The sequence below is a fragment of the Alosa sapidissima genome, chromosome 2, assembly GCF_018492685.1.
Source record: "Alosa sapidissima isolate fAloSap1 chromosome 2, fAloSap1.pri, whole genome shotgun sequence".
NCBI classification, from domain to species: domain Eukaryota; kingdom Metazoa; phylum Chordata; class Actinopteri; order Clupeiformes; family Clupeidae; genus Alosa; species Alosa sapidissima.
In genome coordinates, this window is record NC_055958.1 from 5,192,469 (window position 1) to 5,220,103 (window position 27,635).

A 27,635-nucleotide genomic window follows, 5' to 3' on the forward strand; every position below is an offset into this window, starting at 1 on the left:
CAACAATCAAAAACCCTGAAAAAGCTGATTTAGTGCCATATTAATAGTGTTTTAGTCTGGATTCGCCGTTTGCATGATTTATCTTGTAAAAAGTCCTTCAGCATTACTTAACCTTATGCGAAATCCCTTCACATTCAAATCAGACAAAAACATATATAACAATAAGCAGTCAATTTTGATTTGAAACTGATCATAATCACTTCCAAGACACAGTATCAGTTAATGAGAACTGATGAAACAAAGACCTACACATCATTAAACAGTAGCATGCACCCACTGTTCCTTGTTCACCATGCAATATGCCATTTTGCAAATTTGCTGCTGATGGATTGAACATTTATCACTGGCTGAAACATGTCACCCAGAAATATTCTTCTTTTCACTAAAAAAAGTCAACTCAAATATTTGTCAGGAAATAAATCACAGAGGCCAACATATTTCATAAATATGATCTGTCTCTGTTACACTGTGGTCTTGACAATGGGAGAAAGTTGGGAAAAATTCCCCAAACATTTGATATTCACAAACAATCATCAAGTTCACCTTTGGCCATTACCACTGACACAACAGACAGTTCCAGTTTATCACAGGTGATTACTTGATACGCTTCAAATCTGCTCATATGTCTCAATACCACGTTATCTGAAATGCTTTATCACTGTATATAACGCCATTGCACAGCCTACAGCCTAACCTGATTTGTTTTTGAGGATGTTAAAGTAGTCTGACTGTGATACAGACAGAAGAAACACACTTGGTACACATTTTAATGGCAGGGCTCAAAGAGGTAGACAGCAACCTTACTCAATCAAAACGTAAGAGGTTATTTATGTGTTGGTGCACTAAAGATGTGCTTAATAAGACTAGTACACACTGTGGAACACTGTGTGATAAATATATAACTAATATATAACTAATCATTTTATTACAATTACACTAACACTTTCAGCCATTTCGTACCGTTGAAAACTGTGAAATCATATAATTGCGTTTTGTAGTCTCAGTCAAGCCAACATAATGTACAATGTACTTGAAATCATATATAAAGCTTATGTCAACACTACTCATATTGTGCCGAAAAACACTGACAGCATCGTGTCAGTGACCCATTCATTCAACAGCCACATATCTCAGACAATGGAAAGTATGATTTTGTTAGTGTAGTTTGTTGATAGTGCTGTAAGGTCAGTTGAAGTGGTGAAAAAGATCAGCTTCAATTCAATACATTCATCTCTCAGAGGGGATAGGATGGTCATTTAAAAAAAAAAAAAAAAAAAAAAAAAAAAAGACAAAACAAAAAACAAAACAAAACAAAACAAAACATGTCCAGAGGAGATGTTTGTACCCCCGGCAATAATCTCATTCCAGTCAAAAAAGCCAAGTCCATGACAATATGTTCAACAGAAGACTATTTAAAAATATATTTCAAAACTTACTCATGAGGCTGAGAGAAGTACTGAATAAAACTCTTCAATAGAAAAATAAAAAAATGAGGCACTAAGGTGCTTAGAGTTTTGATTGGCCAATCAAAGATTGTCACATCACTGTATTCATCAGAAGAGTCTATCTAGAAAGATTAAAAGAGAACAATATGCAAATAAAGTTTGAATAAAGAAAACATCACAACACTGCGTGATTAGGTCATAGGCAGATGTTGGCAGATGTAGACAGATAAACACAGGATACGAGGAGAAACAGACGATACAATGAACAACTGGCATACTTCAGAAATGAGTTATGCGTTTGAGGCTTTTACTGTGTAGACTTGGTCAGATGTTCCGAAATGCGATTACACTTGTCATAAACAAACGGGTTTGGGCAGAAATCATCCTCCACTCCCTTGTAACGTGCCTCTGGCCTTTTTAACTCAACGCTGATCCAGCTACAGTGTATACATATACAAATGCAGGGGAGAAGTCCTTATGGCAATGGTTACGTAGTGTTCAATCATCAGATGACTAGACCGTTTTAGACAGATTTGTGTTGTTTACTCCTGTGGAGGAGTAATGGACTTCCTTTCAATAGTTTTCCTTATCTCTGTAACTTCTTCCTGTCTGCTGACAGCACTCATGTTTAATATCAAAGGCTAAAGTCATCTTGAACAGAAGTATACAAAGAAGATAAAGACTCACAGCCTTTCGAAATACGAGGGGTCCAACTACACCATTAAAGTTTCGCATGGGAGTCTCCAAATTTCGTAAAAACACTAACCTTCTTAACTTTAAATCATGACACATAAAATGAAGTATGACACATGCTCTCAACAAAGAATATGGGTACTAGGCGACAAGTTTCTACCTGAGAAGTGTTTGGCAGCTCAAGAGCTCTGGTTTCAGTCCGCTTGAGAGAGGCTGTGAAGAGGAATAAGGCTCTCCGTTTGCTCGCTGTCTTCAGACAATCTGAAATAATAATAATAAAATAAAATAAAAATAGTTAAAAAAAACAATCAAACAATAAAAACACAAAAATAAAGGATTCTACAATAAAGTGTTATATTCTGTGTAATGAATTCCTCTTGTTTTGGTTTTCATGTAGATTTTTTTTACAGCACATCCCAACTCCTACTTGTTTCAAAATTATTCATCATCAAAAACTATCCTTCAAATTCTTATTCTTATTCATGTTCAGTGAGCCCATGCAAACGCATCAATCAAACCAAAATGGCAAGTTACAATCAGTCATCCAGGTTTTGGTTTTGGTTGTGTCAAAGTGCACTTGTGAGCATTTACCTTTGAAAGCGTTTCTTACGGCAGATGAACGCAAACATCCTTCTCAGGCCCACAGTCACAGGGTCCCAGTTATTGTAGTGGCATAAGAGAGTCGCACAGAAGAAGGACAGGAAAACAGGGATACTCCCCACAAAGAACATCCAGGAGAAATGCACCTGCCCAGGGGGAATGGTCCACAAAGAGCCACACATTCATCTATTACTGTTAGCTCACGACAGGGCAAATCTGAGCTACTACACAAACATAAAGACACTGAAAAAAGCTTTCTGGTTCTGAAATATCTTCTAATCAAATAGGAAGACAGGTCGGGAAGCATGATGACAACCTAGCAGAAACGTAACACAATTTGCATCAAATTTGAAATTAGGACACCCAAACTGACCGCTTTACAAAACTTCACCAACACTCAAAAATGCTCCTTGGTGGTCTTATTTTTTGTATCAAAGCTAACTAGCAGCACACTCACTGGTAGTGGGAAGGTGATGGCTAGAATGTTTAAAGTTGCTTTGGCAACAGTGTGTCTGTCTGCACATTGAGCTGCTGGGGCTGAAGGATGAGGGTCTCTCCAGGAATATTCATTCACCAGTGTCACACTAACGTCTGGTATCATTTACCAGTGTCACACTAACGTATCATTCACCAGTGTCACAGTAACGTGTGGTATCATTCACCAGTGTCACACTAACGCGTGGTATCATTCACCAGTGTGACACTAACGTCTGGTATCATTCACCAGTGTCACACTAACACGTGGTATCATTCACCAGTGTCACACTAACACGTGGTATCATTCACCAGTGTCACACTAACGTGTGGTATCATTCACCAGTGTCGCACTAATGCCTTCAACATACTCGCCACTTCCGACCGGTAGCGCGACAATGTGACGTCACGGGAACACCGTAACCATTTATTCTCGCGCGTGGTGGTCGCGACACTAGTTGCAATATTCTCCTGAATTGGCATTGGCCTCAATGGCAGTAAAAACTACCCTCTGTGATGATACTTCAGACTTCAGTTGCTGCTATTCACAACTACCATCGTTACCATCTAGTTTCCAAAGTGTGTGCAGCTAGATAGATAGATAGATACTTTATTCATCCCGAGGGAAATTTTAGCTAGCTGGCTGGTGCTGAGAGAGGAGTTTGTGTAGCCTAATTTCCTTAAGGTGGAAAGAATTTTTTTTCGGGTCTTAGATATCCTTTGGTTGAAAATACATATCTTTGTTACCTTTTGCTGGATTATTGCCATGTCCATGGGTCCTAGTTCTTTCATCTTAATTCCCTGTGTTACATCTCTCTCTGGTAGCTTCATTAACTTATCCAGCAAACTATTTAAAAATCACGAACTCTCACTGGTAACCTAGCCAGATTAATTTCCCTCTCTTCTCAAACTGACTATTCAAACATTGTATTTATTTAAGATGTGGGCTAGGGTATATGAAATGCCTGAATGTTTGTATAGAGGCACGCATGCTCCCTGAACTTGGCTTCAAGCTCATCCTGCTTGTCGCGCGCATCTGAAAAAAATCTCCTTTGCATGACCTGCCTGCGCGAGGCTGAAATTTCTCATGCGACAGACATTGTCGCGCTACCGGTCGGGAGTGGCGAGTATGTAGTGCCCTTAACGTGTGGTATCATTCACCAGTGTCACACTAACTTGTGGTATCATTTGCCAGTGTCACACTAACTTGTGGTATTATTCGCCAGTGTCACACTAACTTGTGCTATCATTCGCCAGTGTCACACTAACTTGTGGTATGGGGAGCAGCGGACAATGCAACATATCCTGGATGGCTAGATTTCGTGCAACTGGTAGGAGCAATTATAGAAACGAAGACTAATGTTTAGTGGTTCATGTTTTATGTCCACCTCCAAACCATGGGCACCTAAAATAGCACGTAATACCATTCATTGAGGTCAACTCTATAAGCCCTACCTTCCTTCTTTTTTCTAAACTATAGCAAAAGGTTGGTTCGGGGGAAATAACGTAATACTAGTAGTGGCATTATCCACTATTTAGTGTTTAATATTACTTTTCTTTGAAAGCTGCAGGAAACAATTAATACAAAGAATTCAATTAAATTCTCCCTTACCAACTAAAGCGCTTACCTTCTGCATACACATATCCGCTATGATGGACAGAGGTATAGTGAGACTCAAGGCTAAAGTTCCTATCAGAGACGAGGTTAGGAAGCAGCCCCTGTAGGGAGGAACAAAACAGCACATATGCATTCCGCAATGAAAGTAACAAATCCATTCTTAGGGATGACTAAGGAAAATGTTTACTGGTCCTTCACATATCTACCATCAAAATAAATTTGACTATGAAGTAGTTGCTTATGAAAATCAAAAAAACAAATATACCTTCAAAGCTTTTGACACATTAAACATACCACCAGTCTGGGTAAAATATTAATAAAATGTATTATTACAGCATAAATGTAATACAATTTATTATTACAGCTGTTCTGACCTATCAGGCTATCTCTGAAACAAATACATGTTTGAATCAAACATGTAAGCACTATAATTCCAAAACACACTCACCACAGCCAGAGGAACTCCGAGAGCACAGTGCCGATCAAGCCGTTGATAAGGATGTAAGTGCACACCAGGTTGCTGGGAAGCTCAAAGGCCTCAAAGCCGGTGTAGTGCAGCAGGAGGAAGCCAGGCCACAGGAACAGGATGTTGAAAAGGCCCAGAAAACCTGCAGAAATATGGGGATAGAGAGACGTGGGAACAATAATCAAGCAAATCATTTAGGATTTTATGAATGATTTTATGTATTAGTAAATAAAGTATTGTATTATCTGGATTTTATATGTGGACCCTGACCGCACTGTCTAAATCGGCTAAACTGATTATTAACCAGGTCAATTTCTGTTCAGTAACAGTCTAACGTTCAGGTTGTAACAGACAGACCCATCATTTTCTAGATCAAACATAATATACTGTGAATTCACTTTCACATTAATTGTTCCACTGCAATCAGGTTCACTCACCAAAAAACATGGGAATGTCCATTTTTCCTTCTCGATCAACCTTCCTTTTGATCATGACAATGTACACAGCATATAATGCAGCCCCTGCTAAGGACCACAGTGACCCTGTATAAAATGGAAAGCATTATCACTTTTTGCACAGAAGCTATGGAAAAATACAGCTTAGACCTGATTAAATCCCTAAGATCCCCTAGAACAAACCTATGACCATAATAACAATACAAACAAGTAAGGAAATCAGACTAATGAGATGCAAATACACAACTATAAAAAAAACAAGTTATATGAGACACAAGGTGATAGTTCCTTTCAGTGACTTAGGACCTTAGGATTAAGAACTGACATAATTACCAATAGTGCCTTTTCCACCTGAATTATCCATGCTTGAGACGCTGACAAGTGCCACTCCTCCCATGCTGAAAAAACGACACAACTGCATCAGGGTCCTAACATCAGTCTTATGTTGGCAGCAAAACAGTCACTTCAAGGGAACAACAAGGATGGTCTGGATGCTCTGAGTAGGAGCACACTTATGAACAAGACATCACATGAATATTTGATATATTGAAGTTGATATATGAAGAAAATGTATCCTTAATAAGATCATTATTACCTCAGTGCTACAGCTAAGAGCTTGGAGAGCGTGAATCGGTCACTGCTACTGCTGGGAAATATGGCTGCCAGGATCAGAGTGAACAGACCTGCAAACAAAGCACAGGTCAGGAAATAACTTATTTTATTTTTTTTTTTTTAAAAATGACCTGCTGGTAGGGAGAACATTTTGGTCATGTGGTATGAGCATTTCTAGGGCTTACTCCCCAAGTCACCATCTCACTCTCACACACCCACACACACATAGGCCACCTATGTCCAGCAGCTACTAATATGCCAGTCATAGTTGAAACTGAAAAGGTGTCATCTTCAAAAGAAGCTGGTTTTCAAAGTTGACAGAATTTAGTGCCCGGGAGTTTTAGGCCCAAGACTGGCCAATGTTTTCCATAGTGGTGGAAATTGGATAAATGAAGCATTTTGATGAAGCAACATTTCAGCTCTTACTATCATGTAGTTTTTATTAGTACCATGGTTCAACAAATGTGTACAGTAAAGGTTATATAATAATTCACTTCAACTGAGAAGTTAACAAAAAATATTCCACAAGTTAACAAAAACAGAAAGAAAGAAAGAAAGCCTTTGAAATGTAGCCTATCCCACGCTTCCACAAAGAGGCATATTAAACTAATATTTAGGCTACATGTTTTTTTCATCACTAATTTCGGGCTCATCATTTTCAGTGGTCGACTGGTTGATCTGCTGCTCAGTCTCTCCTGGCCTCTTTCTACCATCCATCCTTCCTGACGCTTGTGTCTACTGTAGGGCCGGCTCGGCTATCCTTATCTGAGAAAACTTTTTGGAAAAGACGGGCTACAGTATATGGACACAACCAACTCTTTTTGGGAGGGGAGAACTCCCTCACGTAGGCTACAACCCATGCAGAGGCATTGCATTGGTGTCATGCACAGAATGCGGAGCGTGTCCTACTGAAAAGATAGACTAACGTGACAAATGTCAATATTTTTTTCCTCGACTGGCCCAAAAGTGAAGCGGCCACCGGGAATTCTCCCGATTCTCCCGATTACCCACCCCGGGCCTGATTCAGTCTTACTCTTCTTGAACTGAAGACAAGTCCTGCGATGCTAAATAGCCTTTCACAGGCCGCTGAGGCAGGTAGCGGAGTGTTCAGCTTCATAGAAAGCTGCCAATGTACAGAAACATTCCGAGTTCAACACTACCATCGGGGTGGTCGTCTATGATAACGGGAGGTCCTCCAGTAGGTGCTCGTGCTTCCATGGCGGTTTCAGTTGTGCGTCCTCCAACAAACAAGCGCAGAAATAGAGCGCTCAGCGTGCGTAATGCAATCTAGGAGCAGTGATTCGCCAAACCTCCCTTTTTGCAGTCGAACACATTTCTTCTAATTTTATGTTTTAGTAACGAGTAACGAAGATGCTTAGTGGAAATATAACGGAGTAAAAGTATACATTTTATCTAGGAAATGTAGTGGAGTAAAAGTGAAAGTTGACATAAATTTAAATAGCGAAGTAAAGTACAGATACGTGAAATTTCTACTTAAGTACAGTAACGAAGTATTTGTACTCCGTTACATTACAACACTGCTTGGAACACTGTAGCCCCTAACTGAAAAATGTAGGAGCAAAGTTTAGGGATGCACACCTTAAACTGATCCCCAAGACAATTATTCACATGTGCCCCATTCTAAATGTATAAAAGCTTAAGTAAAATTTATATAACAGTTAGGTCCAGTCGAACTGTTTTATTGGATGAGAGGTATTCCAGAAGTCATTATGAGTGGCAATATCCCCACTTGGAGTGTTTTGCATTGAATTGTCCAATGCAAACGCTCTATTCATTCAAAAGCTGAGAGCCGGGATTTTATAACGTTGCATTTGACAGTTATTGAGAGAGAAAATGGAGTAGGGTGGATGTCCATATTAACATGTAGCACTTTGAACCACATCTAGAGCTGAAGATACAGTTTGTGGTGTTATTGTCTGCAATATCTAAGCCACGTTAACCCGCTCAGGCATTCCTGGCGGAAACATTGTTTTCTTGCCTTTTTCGAACAAGACCTCCTCCAAATCTGCCTTTTGAGTTTTCTTGGAAATTTGTTGCTGTAGGCTCTGGATGATGTGACCCCTGCAATTGACTAATCAGTCCTGGACCCTGCCTCTCTCACACACATTGGCCTACATTGGCAGACTCCCTCCATCCTTGTTTTTCAATTTCAACATGAAAAAATAAACCTTGGCAAATTTGCAGGTCGCACATGTGCCACTAGTCGTAAAAATCAGTCTTGTGGCAGTCTGGAGTCTTTGGTGGCAGTCTGGAGCCCGGTAACAGTTCCTATATTTCTGAGAATCCATCAGAGCTCTGAGTGAACTCAGTGCATCCATATAGTGATTTGCATTATGTTTCAACAAGGAGACAGAAATGTAGTTCTTACACAGGGAACAAAAATAATAATTACCAGAAGTAGAGGACAAAATGTTCACAATCGCAACCTCTGTTTCTGAGAGTGCTTGTTGATAAGAAAAGTTGGCCAGGAACCACTGTGAGAGTTTAACAGGAAAACAACTTGTCAACAGATGCCAAGTACATTGTCAACATGCAAAGAAACACGTGAAAAGCACAACGTGAAACAAAATTGAACATGTAAAGCACATGTTATTAAGGCATAAGGAAAACTGTTTTCAGACATGTCCTCTGCACGAATGCGAATGTTGCGAATCTTTGTCAAACGGATGTCGACCCTTTGGTTGACTCAGACATGATGCTTACGTGCGGACATTATGTGTGAACGACACCCATGCGCATGAAAATAATCTCTGCGTAGGGTGAACTAGCCAAGCCACCTAAAAGAGTGCCATTTTAAATAGCAAAGATGCATATCATATGGTTCATGTCATGCCTAGCTTAAGGAGAACGAATCATTGGAGACTCACTATTCAATTCTGTAAAGTAGGCCAGCACTGTTTGGCCACGCTCCGAACTGTAGGCAATGAGTGCAGGGCAGGTTTGTTGCCTTTATGATTTCCTTATACAGTAGGTTTCTTATACCAAGTATAAATCTCTCTCTCTCTCGCATAAAGGTTTTAATGCATGATCGGAAAAATATATAAACTGTAAATAGATTCTTTGCTCTTTTTAAAAAAAATGAATGCCCATACCTAACAATGGCACCGAGAGAATCCTACCTGCATATTTATCGCTCAGATCTGAGCTCATTTGCATAATGTCCATCGAAAATACTTGGAGGCGAGTAGCGTTAGAACCGCATTTGGAGTTCCAAATGTTGGGATATGTTGTTAAGATATACGGCCCAATGTCTTGATATGTACAGAACTTGCAGACTTACACTTATGTCTGAAATCAGTTTTAGACTGACACAACGTCATTACTTGAGATGCTTATAGAAACACACACTGACAACTCACCACAAAGCAGACAAAGAAGCTGATTTTAGCCACTTCAGCCACGGTCAGCTTGCCTGCAGTCCTGAGCAGTGACTCCTGGTCTTTGCAGGCAGAGTAGGACATGCGAGACAGCTTAGCCTCCAGTGCTTGGTTCGAGGGAAGCTGTCGCACCTCCATGATGTTACTGAAGCGGACCCGTTGTTTCTTGGGGACTTGGGCTGATGGACAAGGACAGAAAGCTTATTAAATATTACCCTGAAGAATGACCCTATTCCATTTTTCATTGTGCGGTTCATTAACTTGTACTGTAATATACTGTACTTCTAGAGTTGAAGTTGCAGGTTGTGATGCAAGTTGTAGCTTCAAGCTAAATGTTCCCTTGGATAGCTTAATATTTCATCAAAAAGTCGAGAAAGCACCGACTACTCACAGAGTTCACAATCAGAGCTGGCAATGGTGACATGGTCCAAGGGAAAATCTTGAAACTTCACCGGAACATAGAGGGACTCACTCTGACAAACACACAGAATTGGATAGTCACAGCAAAGTTTAAATAATGTAATGCAAGTCAAAATATTAATGAAACAAGAGGCATGTTGTATGTGTCTTAATTTAAGAAAATGCTACAGAAATGACTACGGCCTCTGTAAGAGGGTACTTACTAAAGAGTTGCTATAACCATTCTCAGCAATAAACGGGGTAAGGCATTCTTCAGCATCTGAGAACTGTCAAAAAGAGAATATCCACTCATAAGCATTATTTAATAACACAGCTCCCAAAGGTCTGTCGCACTGTTAAGCAAAACATGCCCTCTACAGGCAACAGTTGCCCATTACACTACAAATAACTAGTTTATTTAATAACATAACATATTCTATAAATAAAATCTTCAAAATGTTCAAACATTTTTAAGGGTATTGCTGAATTGGTTGAGGAAGTATCCTTGCAATACCATCAATATCAACACTGTCTATATCTAAATGAAAATTACATTGGTAAGATCTGATTTGGTATTTCCGACCAAAAAGTCTAAAGAATGCTGAACTCATAACACAAGAGAAAGATTTAGAAGTTGGGAACTTCTTTAGTGGCAGAGGTGAACATTTTTGCAACACTGGGGAGAGACATTTTGATGCTTGACAAAGAGTTTAAAATGTTCCACTAGCACACCCAGGGATGGGCAAAAATACATCAAAATGTATTTGGATATAAAATACCAAATATACCTGATTTATAAATGTATTAAAATTAACTTCAGTAGCTGAAAAATACAGTAGCTATGCCATGTATGAAAGTAAAATACTGTATTTTGTATTTTGAAAATACTAAAAATACTATTTTCAACGGAGTATAAAATCTATCACACTGGGTGAGTTGAGTTGATAAAGTAGACAATCTCTGACAGCACCAGACTTTCTCTACCTGACAAGGCATTCCATAATCAAGTATGCTTACCCCCTTGTTCCAGATAAAGGTTAGTTTTAAAGTAACTCATGTTCAAAGAACTTTTTCCTAATGAGCCATAATGATATCCTAATTGTTCAGTAATAGATGGTCTACTTCAGCATCAGCAACAATGACTCGTGAGTAATTAAAATGAATGATGAGAATGACTTGAAGTCTGATTTAAACCACATAGCATAGCAGTGGTGTGTTTATCACAGTAGTTGCATAATTTAGTTTACAGCTGAAAAATGTAACATCCTATTATGTAAGGGATAATGTATAGAACACCGGTCATTATCGGGAAAATACATCCAGACTTGCTTCGCCCTGAAGGGACTTTCCCAATAATGACCAGCGTTCGATATTATCCTGCTTATAATACGGCAACTTGCCAAAACGAAAAAATAAACTCCACATGATAGGTGTCTTTACATTTATTTGCTACCGTTTTGTTGTGGCTTTTGCTGAGAAACAAATAGTTCTCAACACACGCTGAACTTAAATCAAACTTTCTTTAGAACGCAGCTGATCAACCGTCTGCTTTCACTTTTGAATGAAGTTCCATTGCAAGAAGTGACCAGACTACTTGCGGAATGAAAGACGTAAATCAGATGCACAAAACCCATTTTCCTTGACAGTGATCTGTTATACAGCTGATCTGTACATAGCAACAGGCAAATTCACCTGAGGAAGGTCTGTGTGACCGAAACGTTGTGTGAAGTACAATAAAGTATTTGCATGCGTAAGGACAGTGTGCGGAATCTCTTCAACACGCATTACTGGTGACCTTACCTTTTCCTACGCTCCTGTCCCAAAAGAGGTGTGCAAAAGCGCTTTTGAAATTTTTTGACACCTAACTTAATTTCATGATTACATTGTATAGGCACCTACCGGTAATTACACTTAATTAAATTAAGTGTAATTAGGTGTCTAACCCATTTCTCTTTCAGTTTACAAAACTGATTCATGCTGCAATTTAGCCTAGAAATCTAGATGCACCCTATAGCAGCATCTTGATGTGGGTCTGGCTCATCAGGCTAGCTGCGATTACCCAATTTGATCAAATAATTCCAATAAAATTGTTTCAGTTAAGTTTTCATGAAATATTCATATAATTTCAACATCATTGTGCTATACAGGTGGCATGTACTGAGAGTAGGCATTCAGATGTACTTTAGCCTGGGTGCCAGCCGAACTTAGTTCGGTCTGGCATTGCTCTGTTGTGGAGCAACTATGCTCTCCCCAGAGCTGGCGGACCAATCAAATCGGGCTTATCATACCTGTTCATTCTTACTCGTCGCTCGACTTATCGTGACTAAATTCAAGATGGCTGCAAATGCTAAACTTTGTGAAGATACTGTCTGTATAAATCGTCTTGTAAGTAAACTACCAGTGCTTTTTCAAAGTTCTCAATGTCTCGTTTTAAATGTCAGGGCCCTCGGAAGTCTACCAATGAAGTGTGGAGATACATTGAGCCTCGTAAATGGTGTAAAACAGTGATTTATTTGCATGGCTAGCCCGATGCCGAAGCACCACCATTGAAAAAGCTGTTGGTAGCATCGGCTAACTAGCGCCAGATTTTGGAGTGCAGGGGACAAGCCGAGATGGGCTATGAGACATACGTTCACACTCGGTATCATGTTTCAACACACTTTAGGTCAATATCACACCGGAATTCTCCTTTAAGACCCCATATGGAAAATGCATATTATTTCAATGAGGTTTTATCACCGAAAACGATTATTTCTGAAAACTTTGAGATGTGGGAAAACTCATGGTTTCACTTTCATCAAGGGAAAACAGCGTGTTGCATTGTGACATGTTGTTCCCTCGTTCGTTTGAAATCGATCGATTGACCACCTGTTCGAGGGATTTGTGACAGCCTTTCCCAGCTGTTTATAACATGTTTGTAGCATATCAGTGTTCAACGGAATTATTTTTAAAAACGGAGGGGATACTATAAGTTTTTTCCTAATAGCCTACCCTACTACGTATCTCTTAGATTTCACTAATGAGTGTTGTAGGAGATATTGACGGCACAATTACTATTACTAAAGACCAGAGAACAATGTTAAGGCATTTGTGTAGAAGAAGGATGGTTTGTGTGTTCTTCCTACATCTCACAGTAAGCTATTTCATTGCTCTGCATTGGTTAGGTCTATCCAACTGCAGAGGCATTCCCCCCCTGTATCGGTTGAAACACGCCCCATAATTGCGTCCCAATGAAGCAGTATCAGACTCATATTCTGACTACAATTGAGTATGGCTATGTCAAGCTAGATGTACTTAGTACTGGAACCTCGAATTACTCAATTAAAATGACTATTTGAACACAAAAAGGTTGTGTTTCATTCAAAACTAGACTCTTTTATGTAATTGTAACGTAATATGGTTTGATAAATTGGAAAGCCCTGACTTTTCATTTCTTACAGTGTATGATGTCATCACTTTATGTCTCAAAGTATTTTACAGTATTTATAAAAAAAATCAAAAACACAAAACACTAGTATTTTGATACAAAAAAATATGAAAAAATATGAAGGCATTTCCATCATCCCAATCATATACAAATTACAACATAATATTTCGTATTTTGTATTCATATTTTAAATATATGTATCAGAAATACTGCCCATCCCTGAGCACACCTATTTCATACCTTCACCATGTCAAAATTTTTGTGTGTCCTTTGACACATTAATGACCTCAGTTTCCATGTCATTGATGATATATTAGTTTTTGGAGAGATGCTACTCACAAGTGCTGGGTGCTGTCGACGGAAGCCACCACCACACTGCTGTTTCCAAGGTCTCCAAACCAGGAAGCCCAGGAGGTACAGGATAAACATGGACGTCTTTGCAAACGTGCTGAAGAAAGGCTTGTTGTAGTCCTCCTGTTTAAAAATATACTACCGAACAAAACATGCCTGTTAACAGCTCCCTAGGAAAATATACAGTAGGAATGCAGGAAATGCTGTGACTGTACACTGTATTGTATGTTGTTTACACAGCTGACATGACACATATCGTTACCTTTAACTAGTCAAGTGAAGTCAGTAGCCATGATGTGGGCCCAGACACAATTATCAATAAACAATGACAACATAAATGCAATGCACAGGGAGGATATGAACACTTACTGATGTCAGTTCAGAGGAGGCTACCCAAATCACATCTACCAGGAGAAGGATCACCACACCAAGCACCAAGCGCCTCTTCTGGTTAACCACGCTAGCCTGGGAGCCCATCTGGTTCATTATAATCCCCCAAACCATCTGAAGGCTGTTCAATCCAAAAGTGTGTAAGCAGACAGGTGGGCAAAGTTCAGGTACAAGCAACACTTAATCATTGTGATAAGTCTATAACTATATGTGAAAATGTTGCAATATTAACCCAAGTGGCCTCACTCTCAGGACAATTCAATTAATCACTTTGCGGCAAACGGTTATTGACAGCATAAAGGAAATTGTGCGCTAGGTCTGGTCACATTTTCACTTGTATATGCTTAAGAACCCAAGCGAAAAGGTCCAAGTACCCTAATGCTTAACCGAGAGATAAAGTTAACAGCAATTGCCTATGCACTTGCCATAAATTATTATCCCCCCCTATAATAACTCGTGCGGTTTACTGCACATCACCAAAACTGACTGAAGTGAGTAGGTTAGTGTGAACAAGATGTGAAACGTTTCAGCTAGTTAGTATATTTTGGCTGGCTGGCTAGCACCGCCGCCGCCGCTGGCCTGTTCGTAGCTTTCTTAGCCTTTTCGTGATGGTTTACCAATGCGTTTGAGTTGACCCATACTTAAACGAACAGATCTTATAGATCAAAATGGGGAAGCACGGTCAGGTACGTTAGGCAGCGTCATGGTCGAAAAGTAACGCAATTCGCCAATGTGCATGTTTTTGTTAGATATCCAGTTAGCTAGGTGAGGCTAGGTATGCTAAAAACAATCACATATCAATGCATTTCAAAGATACAGCTTTGCGACACTTGACTAGATGCAACATTTGTGCATGACAGACGTACCAGATACTTCTCCTTCATGGATGGGATGAGTTTTCCTCCATATACACATACATTGTGATTATTTATTCAATGGTGGATTCTTTCCTGATTATAGACCCTATTTAAAAACTTCGATTTGGTGTTTGGATTTTTTTTTTGCTCATGTGACTTCACTTAACTAAGAGGATTGTGGGTATTGTAGTGCTTCATGTGCTCAGTGTCGTTCGCTGACACCGCATAAACACTACACTTCACAGAACTCAAATCGTCACGTCGCGTACAATCCTCGACCTCAACTGGTGCTGCGGATGGATCAGAGGGGTAATGTTGGGGTAAATGTTGAACTTAAAACATTCAAAAATATAGAAAAAGTAGGACATAGGCTACATTTAAAGCAACACTATGCAACAAGTCACCACTTTCTGAGGTTTGTTTTCAGATAACGTGTCATGTAAGGAAACACGTGTCATCACACCACTAGAACTAATGCAGGTCTGTTCTATGGGCTGGGACAAACTGTAAAAATGAAAGGAAACCTTTCAGTAGCCTAACCTATTATTACTGACTGTAGGCTATCACCAGAAAGTAGCCTACTATATGTGAACTAGATTAGTGGCAATAAGGCTCTGGGTGCGTTTCCCAAACCCATAGTTCTTAACCTGTAAGCAACAGGCTACTGTAGGCTGGTTGGTTGGCAATGAGAAATTGCATTGCAACCAACAAAGTTGCTGTGGTTTGGAAAACGCGCCCCTGGGTGGTGTTTAAGGTTTTGGTTTAATTTTCTGATTGGCCTTTTTTAGTCTTAACATTTTGACCAGTAAAACATACATGTGAACAATTTAAACTCTGAATTTTATAGTGCTTTGATTTAAATCCATCCAGTTACCCATGGGCGGATTATGAACTTTTGGGCCCCCCACTTATTGTTGTATATGTGGGAGGGGGGGTTTGGGGGTCCTCCCCCAGAATTTTTTAAATTTGTTTGATGTGATTTCCTGTATGGTGCATTTTGGGGATGGCCAATATTAAATCAGATTCATAGCCTACATCCTGATTTGTTGATATTGAGGCAATGATTCCCTGCAAAGGCTTGGGCTTTAGGGCCCCCTGACCCCTTCTGCCCCTGGGCCTGGGCCCGGTAGGCCTGTGCAGTAATCCATCCCTGCAGTTACCAGCCCCTTCATTTGAGATTTATTATGAAAGGATGGCACAGAAAGCAAGTTCTGTTATCTGTCAATAGGAGGTGCGACTCAGCACTGGTATCATGTCCTCTTTACCCTTGCCCCCCATTAGGGCGCGGAGGGTATCGTAATCAGGTCTATCTGTCTCTGTGTATTTGTGTCCGGTCACATAGCTTAACATGAAAGAAACTGGTCCGATTCACTTTAAAATGCCATGCAAGGTAGAGCGTCACAATATCACAGTCCTCACACATGACCATCTAGATTAATTTTCTTCTTCTCTTTCTCAACTGACCCAACAAAGGGGTCTGCAGTCGCCTGCTGCTCTCATTGTACAGTAGCCTACAGGGCAAAGGTCGAAGATAGGTGGAGGTGATAAAAACTATGTCTGCTTTCTGTCTTCGTTAAAGTCATTAGTAAGGTGTACCATTAATGATCTTGATTTTTCATTACATAATGACTTTGGCTACTGTGACTATACTCATCAAGTGAACAAGAACCAAATGATACTCACTCACAGAACTGTAATAGAATCAATGGTGTACAGGATTTACAACATTTTTTATTTTATTTAGAGTAGGTAATAAAGCACAAGAAAACAATACTCCCATGTTGTTTTTCCACTGAATTCTGTGATACTTTTATATTTTAGACACTTATGACCTGACATAAAAAATAGAGCTAATCCACTATCATATTCCCTTGGTCGTTCATTTGTGTTTCCCCCTTACACTTCTTTTTCACTTCTTTCCTGTAATGTGTTACTGTATACAATAATAGAACATTTGTATTTGGGCCGCATAATTTGGGAATATTATGTAATTTTGATTTTCTGACCGATATTGTGATTTGATTTGCGATTTGATTTCTAAAAGTTAAACTTGAGTATCGCTACAATATATCGCAAACTTGCGCTATTATTTCTGAAAGTCAAACTTCACAAATTTGATTTGTGATGTCAAACATCTAATTTAAAATTTCACTTTAAGTTGGGCCACTTCTGTTTGGTGACCATGCCTTGTGCACTTATGTTAAAAATCCATTAATTATGCAGCCCTATTTTCTATCTTTTTTTAACAACATCTTTGATCTGACTACTAAAAGGCTCAGTTGGCACATTTGGCTTCAGTTCATCTTGGTAAATCAGCTGTGCTATTTGTACAATATTCTATTACCTGATTAAACAAAGTATATATTTTTTAAAAGGAATCTATAGTACAGTAGTAATATTATAAAAATAGCAAAAAAAACATATAATCCAATATCCCCTCAATTATAAATGAATGCATGTGATAAAAAACTAAATTTCTTAACATATAGTATAACACTGAACAACGGAATACATTAAGATAAAAAGGTTTACATAACCTGAGAAGTATAATCCCTAACTGTCACTTACAGTGGAGAATATACAATGAAAATTAGATGGCTTTGGTCCATTGTAAGAAAGTAGCCTAAAAAGAGGTAAAGATAGTAAAAAGGTTAAAAACATATTTCATTAGACTTCACTAGTCTCAGTTATGTGTCTGGCGACATCAGTTCAGTCATAAGATCTTTTTCATTGGTCAGTAATGCTTCAAATAGAGCTTCTGCTGCTGTTTTGCTGGTTGTGCCATCCAAAATCTCCCTCATCTGTCTCTGGGAGGTGTTTTCTGCCCGCACATTGGCAGCCATTTCCTTATGGAAACCTTTCTGAATCAGTACATCTAGAATTGGTTGCACATTTTTCACTTTCTGTGTCAAATCGCTGTAATGGTTTTTAAAAAAGCCAAGCTTATCTGAAAGAGAAACATCCAAATAAAAATATTCAGATTGTGTTGTAATTAGAAAGAAGATACATTCCCATGTATAGCCCTGCCCACGAGCATGAACCTCATAGATTAAGAATTTTTGCTCAATCAAGCTAAACCTTGGTTATTAGGTGGGAAATTATGCTTCACCCACCAATACCTTAACATCACCCACCCACCCATATCGACAAACTGACAAGTATTACTGTATATATATATATATATATATATATATATATATATATATATATATATATATATGTATGTATGTATGTATGTATGTATGTATGTTATATATTTCAACGGAGTATTAGGGCCACACATTTGTACTGTGACGAGATTAAAGTTAAATTGTACTTCAGAATCGGGTTTAGCAACAATTATACTAAGTAGTTTTGAATGTCGAGAATAAAGACTAAAAGTCGAGATTAAAGTCAACATGATGAGATTAAAGTCAACATGATCTCGTCATGGCAAAAGTATATTTATAAATATATAAATATATTTTATATTTTTATATATATTATTATTTTTTCTTCATGTGTGGCCCTAATACTCCATCAAAATATATAACACACACACACACACACACATATAAATATATATATATATATATATATATATATATATATATATATATATTATTACATTACACTACATTTAGCAGACACTTCTTGACCAAAGTCATATGTATGTATATATATATATACAATATACAATATTCAGAGCAATAACTTTTTGTATTGGTTCTCTGTTGAATAATGAATATCCACAGTTTTGGTATCATTACTAAGGACAATTAATCACACTTCAGGGCTGTTTTCCTGCATGTGGATTAAGCCTTTTTCCAAGGCTAAAAGAAAGTCAATGAAAATCTCTATTGAAAACAACGGAAAGGTCAGTTCCTTGATGGAAAATTCTTGCAATGATTGAAAAAACAATAACCTGAAATTGTGGGTTGAGGCCCTTTTCCCGTAGTCACACCTGCATGAATAGATAAAGGTATTAGGGACTTTTTTCTGACTAGACAAACAAAGAGAGAGAAATGCACTAAAAACTTGTGAGTCTGTATGTCAGAGTTGAGACAGTCATACAGAGACAGAAACAGAAAGTGAGAAAGGAATCTTAACGCTGATTCAGCAATATGTGTTGACATAAATTAAGGGTAAGGGGTCAACCTGAGATTTGTGAATGACGAGTTCCAGCATTCTTGGCCCCAGCGTTGAAGTTGAAAGAGAAGCAGACGTCCTGTTTCACTGTGCTGCCTGTTAACTTTGGGGCAAAAATATGGCTATTGTTTGTTGCCACCATACGTGAACCACTGCTGGGAACAGCTGGTTGTGGGCATACTTGGGAAGGACTGTGATTGCCTCCTGAAAGAGGACAAAAAAGCATCACATTTAGAGATCACAAGTGAAAATTGCTGGCAAGAAATTCATATTTGATACAGTATATCTTAATGCACACCGTGAATCTGTTCTATCTGCTGTACAGGCTTGTCCTACCTTGGTGCCCATCCACATTGACCTCCATTTTATAAGAATTCATGGTCACATTAGCTGTCTCTGATGCCACAATAGTGCTGCCTTGATCTGCATAAAGCTTGGGGGCTGTTGAAGCTGCACAAACAGACTAATTTAATTAGTAAATGGGCTTTGCAGGAATTCAACAATGATGGTGCAATGTCTTCAAAGTAATGTAACTTACCTTCTCTGTCAGCAAACTTTTGAACTTCAGGGAAATTCTCCCTCAGGAATGTGACAAACTTTTGGCAATCATCTTCTCCTTTCTTGAGCATAATTCCCAGCAGTGACTCGATTCCCTTTCTCCCACCTTGATCACTTATAATCCTATATTCCTTCCCTGTTACCATATCCTCAACGTGATCCATTACCTTTTTAAGGTGTTCTGACAACAATTTGCAAAGAGCTTCTTTATTTGACTGCAGGAATTCCATATTGACACCTGAAACACACACACACACACCTCTTTTTAATATTAACTTTAGCCTATGATACAAAGCATGCAAGCCAAACAATTTGTTGCAAGTCGTGGATAACGGTTCCATTTGAACTGAAAATGACTCAGCAGATGTTCATATGCTAGACTTTCCGAAGCATTAACATGCATTTAGTCATAGAAAACACTTATTCGTATTCAATTGAACCCTTACAAAAAGGACTTTATAATACTATACGATTTTCTATAGTAGTTCTAAGGTAGTGTATAGACTACTTCTATGATGTTCTATAATACCTCAATAACATCCTTATCTCTCTATGTAGGCCCAGTCTTAGGACTTATAGCCTACAGCATATCCCAAAAACAGGCAACTATAATACTTATATATGTCCTAAAATACTATTCGTATAATATTCTTATATGTTCATTGTTATTTTTCGTAAAGGAATGTAGGCCAATTTTAAGTTTACGTTGGTTCAAAGTTAGTCACATTCAAAACAACAAACTTTCGATAGCGATAGCCTAGAGCGAACCTGAAATCAACTGAGTTCTGAATAAGGCTCGTTTACATCCTGAATCATTGCAAGAAACTTAGAACAAGACCGATCATATTCGGACAAGAATATGCTAATGTTCGTGTTTATAATTATCATCTGGCACCGAGATACTTTTCAAGTTACAGTAGCTTCGATCTGTTGTTCGAATCGAGTTCGAGGATCAAGCATAAGCCATTCGATGAGGGTTTTTTGTGTGAATGATATCCACTATAGGCTATCAGTAGCCTACCACAACCTTTCTCTTTGTAACTAGCCTACATCTGGAATTAGCCCTTCACGAGGGGAATGTTGCTGTCAGAGTTCGCTAGACCTACGTCATCACATGATAAACTTCCTGACGTAAACTTATTAAAATATTGTAGGCCTAGGCCTACATAAAAACATATGGAAAATTCTGCAGGTATATGTTTTTTAGCGCGAAAGTAGGCTATACCTTAGATGATGACAGCCTATGAAGCGATACGCGTTAAGGAGATAAGTAGCCTATGCTTCCACTTTCAGTTTTCATACATCATTTCCTTTATCAGCTGTGAAGTAATTCAAGCCTGATTAGTGCAACTTGCAAGAATGCCTGAAAAATATTTTGAAGGCTCATGCATTTGGCTTGATATTGTTTGCCATTTCAATGTAAGACAAGTTTTATGAATGCTTTGCTTTTCGTGAATCATTTATAGGCTAAAGGCAGAGGCTTTAGGACTTTGCTGAAGGTAAATCCAAGCAGCATCTGAAGTTCCCTAGCCTTAGGCTATTTCAACCAATGACCCTGCAATTTACAGTAACTGGTTTCAACTAGACAAATCCCTAACTTTGCCTTACCTGTATTGCTGTGCTGCAAGTTGGCAAACAATTCAAAGCAGATTTGGTAGCCTATGCTTGTAGCATGTAAGCGACTTACAGTAAACACTAGGTAGTAGTTTCAAATAAATTCGAAAAGCCCACATTTGGTAATAATAAAAATAGCCATAACTCTGCAGAGAATGAATTAGGTGCAAGGTGAACAGATGAGTCAAAACACTTCTAAGTCCCAAAGCTACGCAGAACATGAAGGCAGAATACAATTGGAAACTCACTCCACCAGTGAGAAACCACCAAAAGATTATTGACTGTGACGTAATTTTGAATGGTTTATTGCTCATATGGCCTTTGGATAGGCTACAATAGGCCTACATGATTCCTCAATGTGAAAGATAACAAAATATACATTTTTGGTTGTGGTGTATGACACACTAATTTTAAGACTTGCAGAACTAGTTTAAATCCTTTATGCATTATAAAACACATCCAATACTGCAACAAATGTATTAGTTGAGAAAGGTCATGTTGCAGTTGCAGATATTTTTGCTTATGCCAATATCTCATTAGAAGAAAACAATTACTTGGGCATTAACAGTAATATCAGGGAACTCTCAGATGAGGGTCAGGTGATTTCTTCCTCTGCCAGACTCCTCTGTTAATCTGTCAGATACTATAATGCATTTCACAACTGTGTTATAAACAGACCACGACCAGTATGACCGTGGAGCTGCTGAGCAAGTGTTTGGTGGCACGACTACAGGGAAGCCACCCTTGTGAAATGCGGAGGCGTTTGGATGGCATCAAATACATCAGTCAGCAGGGGGCGCCTGTGCACGAGAACAGCACCATGAGATTCCACTTCTCATCCACCACAACACGGCGACAAAGGCTGGCATCTGAAGACGTAAGTGCATACTATCTTATCTTCCTCCCCTTCCTCGGCATCCCCCCTGCCTCTGTGAAAATGTCACTGTCGAGTTTGCGAGGTGTGCATGCATGGCTGTCTAGTATATTCTCAAAAGGAGATTGTGACTTGCATGTGTGTGTGTGTGTGACTGCTCTTAAATCGTCTATTTGCCATTTTCTCTGCTCCCCTGCTGTTATGTTTTGGATGCTGGAACCCTGTGCATGCCTCTCTGTAGCTCCACTGGCTTCCTCCCACTCACCCGGAGACCTGTGCACACCAACGCACAGATTACTCGCTTTTGTCCAAAGAGCGGTGTTGTTTCCATGGCAACCGGCCCCCAAAGGACAGACTGCAGTCAGGGTTGAGTTTCAAAGGGGGTGCCTGAGAAAGAGGAAAAGGGAGATCATGTAGTTGGCATGGAATTTAAGATCTGTGTGGATTATCATGGTCCACACTGTTGCAGCTTCAGCTTGTGTGAAGCCATTTTTGACAGCAAAGGGGAAAAATGCAGCCTAAGGCTATGAATGTTGCTCATGTATGCTCATGTATACTGAGATTATTTCATCAATACTAGGCAGATTATTTGATCAGAAGGCTTTTTTTTTCTTGAGTAGCAGAAAGAAGCCCCCATTAAATAGTTGCATTAGCAAGTGCATTTTGATTTAGAATATATAGTTATTAATTATGTCTTTTATTATTTCTCAGTGGATCACAACAGGAAGTTATACAGTGCTTTATTGGAATTTGTGCAGATTCTCTGTTCCCAAAAAGTAGTTTGTGAAGACTAACTGTGGCTAATTGGGTGTCATAGCATGTAGTTTAATATATTCTCCAGCAGATGGCAGTCTGTCGCACTGTAAAACTTAGTCAACAAAGTTTAGTTTACTCCAATGATTTGATCAACAGGAACTCTTTTAATTTTAATGTTATTTTGTGTACTTCTGCAGAGAGCAGTCATCCTCACTTTCCTCTCAGGCGTAAAAAAATACTTTAAAGTGATTTGCATGGGTTTGGAGTAAGAATAGATAGCTTTATGCGAGTAGTGCTAATCCAGTCAGGAATGCCACTGGACACTGGGATCATAACACTTAGCCACACAGGCAAGCATGCCACAGATTTCTGCTGAAAGAGAAGCAGTCATATTATTTTACAGCATATTGGTATTTCTGTGTGTTTTGTGAGGAGCTACTATGAAACATCATTGTGGTAAATTATAAATTTGCACTGCCCCGGCCCACTTGACGTCTTTGGTGGGGGAGGGCTCGGGGGCGTCTATCTTTGACACATGAATCAGAGGTTGTTCCTCGACCCCTCCCTCTCGAGTCTCCATGTCACCCATCCCGGAGCCTGCGATTGGCCCCGTTTGCCACAGGTCCAGGAGTTGTTGGGGGGGAAAAGGCGGGGTGGAAGCATCCGGGCTGTCCAAAATATTTGACCTATCAGGGTGCAGCTGTCACTTGAAGGCTTAGAGGGACTCTGCTGTCACCCTTCCCGGGGGACTAGACTGTTGAGGGTGGGTGAGATCATGACTGAGTGTGCCTAACTCTCGGGCAAAAAGGGGGTGAAAAAAAGTGTATGGACCGTAGGCGTGGCGGAATCAGACGTCTACAGACTTGAGAGCCGAGAGCAGAGTACGAATTGGGCACCTCAGGAGCGGCGACCAATCTCCCGTTGTTTCCTAAGACCTGGAAGATTTGAAACAGAAAGGTGGCGAGCAGCGGCCAGCGCTTCCAAAAGGCAATCCTGAGAGTTGTTAATGCAACATGATCCTATGGGACTTGCTCTAAAAATACCATCAGACGGGAGTTCATGAACCACCTCTATCTGTGTAATTGGCTGCAGATTAGGCGTTTTGTTTTCACCAATCTAATTGGACTTACTCAAGATGATCAAAAGTATATTGCAAAACTTAATGGCACAAGTGACCCGAAGGTAAACCCTGTTTGTTGCATACATTTTGGTTGTTCTTTCAGACAGTTGCTTAGGAACATACTTCATATTGAACAGAAGCATTACATTGAGGCAGACCTTTGCCACTGGAATCTGTGTATAAGATGCAATGATAGTACGTGCTTTTGATCTACTTTGGACAATCCACAGGAACAGAATAGTAAGGCTCAGGGCCTAGTTTCAAATCGACACCTCAAACTGATTCAGCAGCAAAACAGACAATCCCGTGGCTCTGAGATAAAATCATCAAGACATCAAAACAAGGAGGGCAGACATGAAAAAAGCAGAGGTGCAGATGACTCTGAAGAAGGGCGCAGACGATGGAGCGTACGGCGTCGAACCTCCCAGCCCTCGGCTGGCATCCAAACGGGCCAGAGTGAACCAGGACCAGCTGGTACCCGATCCTGAAAGCTTGGCGTATCCCACTCAAACGGCGCCCGTGTTCATCCGAAAGATGAGGAACGCGGCCGTGGGCACGGGATGCGACATCCGTCTGAAGGTGGCCGTGGCGGGAGACCCACAGCCCGAGCTGTTCTGGTACCACAATGACTATCTGCTTAGCATGGATAATCAAGAGTATGGGGGCCTGTGGATCAGAGACTGTAAACCCAGTGATGCTGGCCTCTACACCTGTATTGCCACCAACTTTCTGGGAGAGGCCAGAAGCAGTGCGGTTCTTGCTGTCCTGGATTTGGGAGAAGGTAACTGAACGAATGAATGAATGAATGAACGAATGAATGAAATACCACGATGACTGATGACTAACAGGCTTCCAGTTTATGAGGACATTTCCAAAGAAGACATTTCTTCCAGAAAGTGAAAAGTCATAACAAAAATCATACATTTCCAGTTGTATTCAAAAATGGTGGTAATTATTGACCTTAAACCTTACAGAGAAAGAGATTAAAGGCTCGTGTTATCAGTTAAGTGCACCGAGGTGACAAAGACTCAGTGAAAACGTGATAATTGGCTTCATAAGCAACTCATCCCTGTGATGTGCCATTCAAAATGGTGGGTCACAGGGAACACAGATAAGATGGGGTAGCCGTATCCTCTTCAGACACTTTGTTTAGTCCGAGCTCCACGGGCTTCCTCCCTCTGCAGGCCACTGGGTGCTATAGAATGATGGTGGCAGCTGGGAACCTGAATCGACGGCTGCACCATCTTAAAGTAGAGCTGTCAAATAGTGCTGTCGAGTAAATGGGTTACTACGGCTAACCGTGTGGTCCAGATACAAGTTGCAATGGAAGTTTCTGAGAACAAAAAGCCACATTACTTTATTCTATCAAGTTTTAAGGACGATTGGTTCATGCTTAATGAAACAACTGGCAGTTATAGTTAGGACTTTTTGTTCATTTCATTTTTCTTAATTTTCAGTATGGCCAAACTGAGTTTTTTTTTTTTTGGAACAGTCTGCGTCCTTGATAGTAACAGAACAGTTCGGGCGGGTTCATGTTTGCCAAAATAGGCTGTGTGTAAGCGGAGTTGAGGCTTCACTCATGGCACTAATCTTCACCTTCAAACTGTCACCCATTCAAACATGTTAAACTGCCAGGGCAGGATTCAGGTATCCTCATGCCATTTCAACTGAAATAGTTTACTGAGAACTAGTGTTCCTTCTGTGCTTTTCCGTTGCCTTTTTGTTTGGAATGAATTGTCTAAACTCATTGGCATTTCTAATTTTGTATAAACATGAACAGATCAGTGGTTATGTTAAAAAAAACTTTTTTTCATTCCATGCCTATGAGATATCTTAGTATCTCTTAGTCTCTAACAAAAGCAATTGCACAACTTTTTTGGGGAAAAATATAGCATTTCACCACTGTGTCTGATTTCCAGTATTCCCAGCGTGGAAACTGAAAAATCTCTCTCTCTTTGTCTCTCTTTCTCACTCCCTTCTGTCTTTGAAAGGAAACTCCACGGCTGGATGGCCACACCTGTTGTGTCACTCAGGCGCCTCAGTCTTTACCCTTGCCCAGTCTCACTCGACTCTTCCTCACTGACTGTCTCTCTCTCTCTCTCTCTCGCTCTCTCTCTCTCTCCGCTGCCAGTTATTTATACCCAGGAATGTGCCAGGCCTCAGATTTTTGTGATGTTAATAGGCCATGGCGGCTCTTGTTACAGGAAGACATCACAGCTATTATTAGCCCAATGGTGAGGAGACTTGCTCTCAGCCATCTTTAATCCAATCGACTTGGGCGAGAGGTGTTTTTATTTAGATCCACATTCCACTCCTATCAATACACACCACCCAATTATCAATACATATAATTACAGCATGGGTTGAAAATGGGTTCGTCCCACAGACTTGGCTCAAGTCTTGGCTCTTGCATCAGCTAAGAAAGAGCTGGCATCAGTGTGGAGGCCAGGTCTGATTTTACGTCATTTTAAAGGAGAATTCCGGTGTGATATTGACCTAAAGTGTGTTGAAACATGATACCGAGTGTGAACGTATGTCTCATAGCCCATCTCGGCTTGTCCCCTGCACTCCAAAATCTGGCGCTAGTTAGCCGATGCTACCGACAGCTTTTTCAATGGTGGTGCTTCGGCATCGGGCTAGCCATGCAAATAAATCACTGTTTTACACCATTTACGAGGCTCAATGTATCTCCCCACTTCATTGGTAGACTTCCGAGGGCCCTGACATTTAAAACGAGACATTGAGAACTTTGAAAAAGCACTGGTAGTTTACTTACAAGACGATTTATGCAGACAGTATCTTCACGAAGTTTAGCATTTGCAGCCATCTTGAATTTAGTCACGATAAGTCGAGCGACGAGTATGAATGAACAGGTATGATAAGGGATCAGATTCCAAAAATAATTCAGTGGAAATGCATGGATTCCAGTTTCTTCCAGTAGCAGCAACTGGAATCCATGCATTTCCACTGAATTATTGCTCTGTAGCTCTATCGATTGGCCGTTAAAATCTTGCTGGTTACAGCACTGTTAAAATCTTGCTGTTACAGCACTGTGTTTGTCATGCAGCTGGTTGCTGAGCAGTCGGAGCTGAGCAGTCGGAGAAAAAGTGTCTTGAACACAGGGGAATGGAAAACACACAGATGAATGCTTAGGAATATACTTCAAGCTAGACAACCATAGTGAGACACTAGTTGTGCTAACAAATGTTTTAAACATTGATATGATTAATTTCCATTTTGTCATAGTAGCTATGCTATGCTACGCTACTCAACTCCTATAGCATGCTACTGTTATTCTAGCACAGTAGTTTTCCTTCAACAGGACCTTATGATGATAATTATCATAATTAACACAATAGTCATGATAATATGTTGGGTATGGTTCAGAATAGTAGCGCAT

At 39.8% G+C, this 27,635-nt stretch overlaps 3 protein-coding genes across 6 annotated transcripts in view; 1 reads left to right on the top strand and 2 right to left on the bottom strand.

Moving 5' to 3' along the window:
* Nucleotides 1-908: 908 nt before the first annotated feature.
* On the bottom strand, nucleotides 909-15,344 carry LOC121684941 (solute carrier family 35 member F5-like). The gene is made up of 15 exons (XM_042065106.1): nucleotides 15,195-15,344; nucleotides 14,308-14,449; nucleotides 13,927-14,076; nucleotides 10,385-10,447; nucleotides 10,153-10,234; nucleotides 9,744-9,940; nucleotides 8,777-8,858; nucleotides 6,347-6,434; nucleotides 6,085-6,149; nucleotides 5,734-5,838; nucleotides 5,279-5,438; nucleotides 4,841-4,931; nucleotides 2,730-2,884; nucleotides 2,299-2,399; nucleotides 909-1,567 (listed from the first exon to the last, which is right to left on the bottom strand). Exons 2-14 carry the CDS (start codon nucleotides 14,440-14,442, stop codon nucleotides 2,333-2,335), a joined length of 1,440 nt encoding a protein of 479 aa, XP_041921040.1. The 5' UTR covers nucleotides 14,443-14,449; nucleotides 15,195-15,344; the 3' UTR covers nucleotides 909-1,567; nucleotides 2,299-2,332.
* A 1,552-nt stretch (nucleotides 15,345-16,896) lies between these two features.
* On the bottom strand, nucleotides 16,897-21,184 carry si:dkey-10c21.1. Of its 2 annotated transcripts, XR_006023223.1 has the most exons (7): nucleotides 21,097-21,184; nucleotides 19,852-20,109; nucleotides 19,650-19,763; nucleotides 19,323-19,517; nucleotides 19,090-19,128; nucleotides 17,086-18,132; nucleotides 16,897-17,055 (listed from the first exon to the last, which is right to left on the bottom strand). XR_006023223.1 is itself a non-coding variant. In XM_042065117.1 (6 exons), exons 2-6 carry the CDS (start codon nucleotides 20,099-20,101, stop codon nucleotides 17,873-17,875), a joined length of 858 nt encoding a protein of 285 aa, XP_041921051.1. In that variant the 5' UTR covers nucleotides 20,102-20,109; nucleotides 21,097-21,184; the 3' UTR covers nucleotides 16,897-17,872. The 2 variants fall into 2 exon arrangements, 1 of the variants encoding a protein (XP_041921051.1); XM_042065117.1 differs by having other exon boundaries at nucleotides 16,897-18,132.
* Nucleotides 21,185-22,229: 1,045 nt separating this feature from the next.
* Nucleotides 22,230-27,635, top strand: part of spegb (striated muscle enriched protein kinase b) — a 71,985-nt gene continuing 66,579 nt past the window's right edge. The window contains exons 1-2 of one of the 3 annotated variants that reach the window (XM_042065053.1): nucleotides 23,824-24,297; nucleotides 24,466-25,016. In XM_042065053.1, coding sequence (XP_041920987.1) covers nucleotides 24,590-25,016 — 427 coding nt within the window. In that variant the 5' untranslated portion in view covers nucleotides 23,824-24,297; nucleotides 24,466-24,589. Of the gene's footprint in view, nucleotides 22,363-23,823; nucleotides 25,017-27,635 lie in introns of those variants that run through there. The other 2 variants (XM_042065097.1, XM_042065045.1) reach the window with 2 other exon arrangements.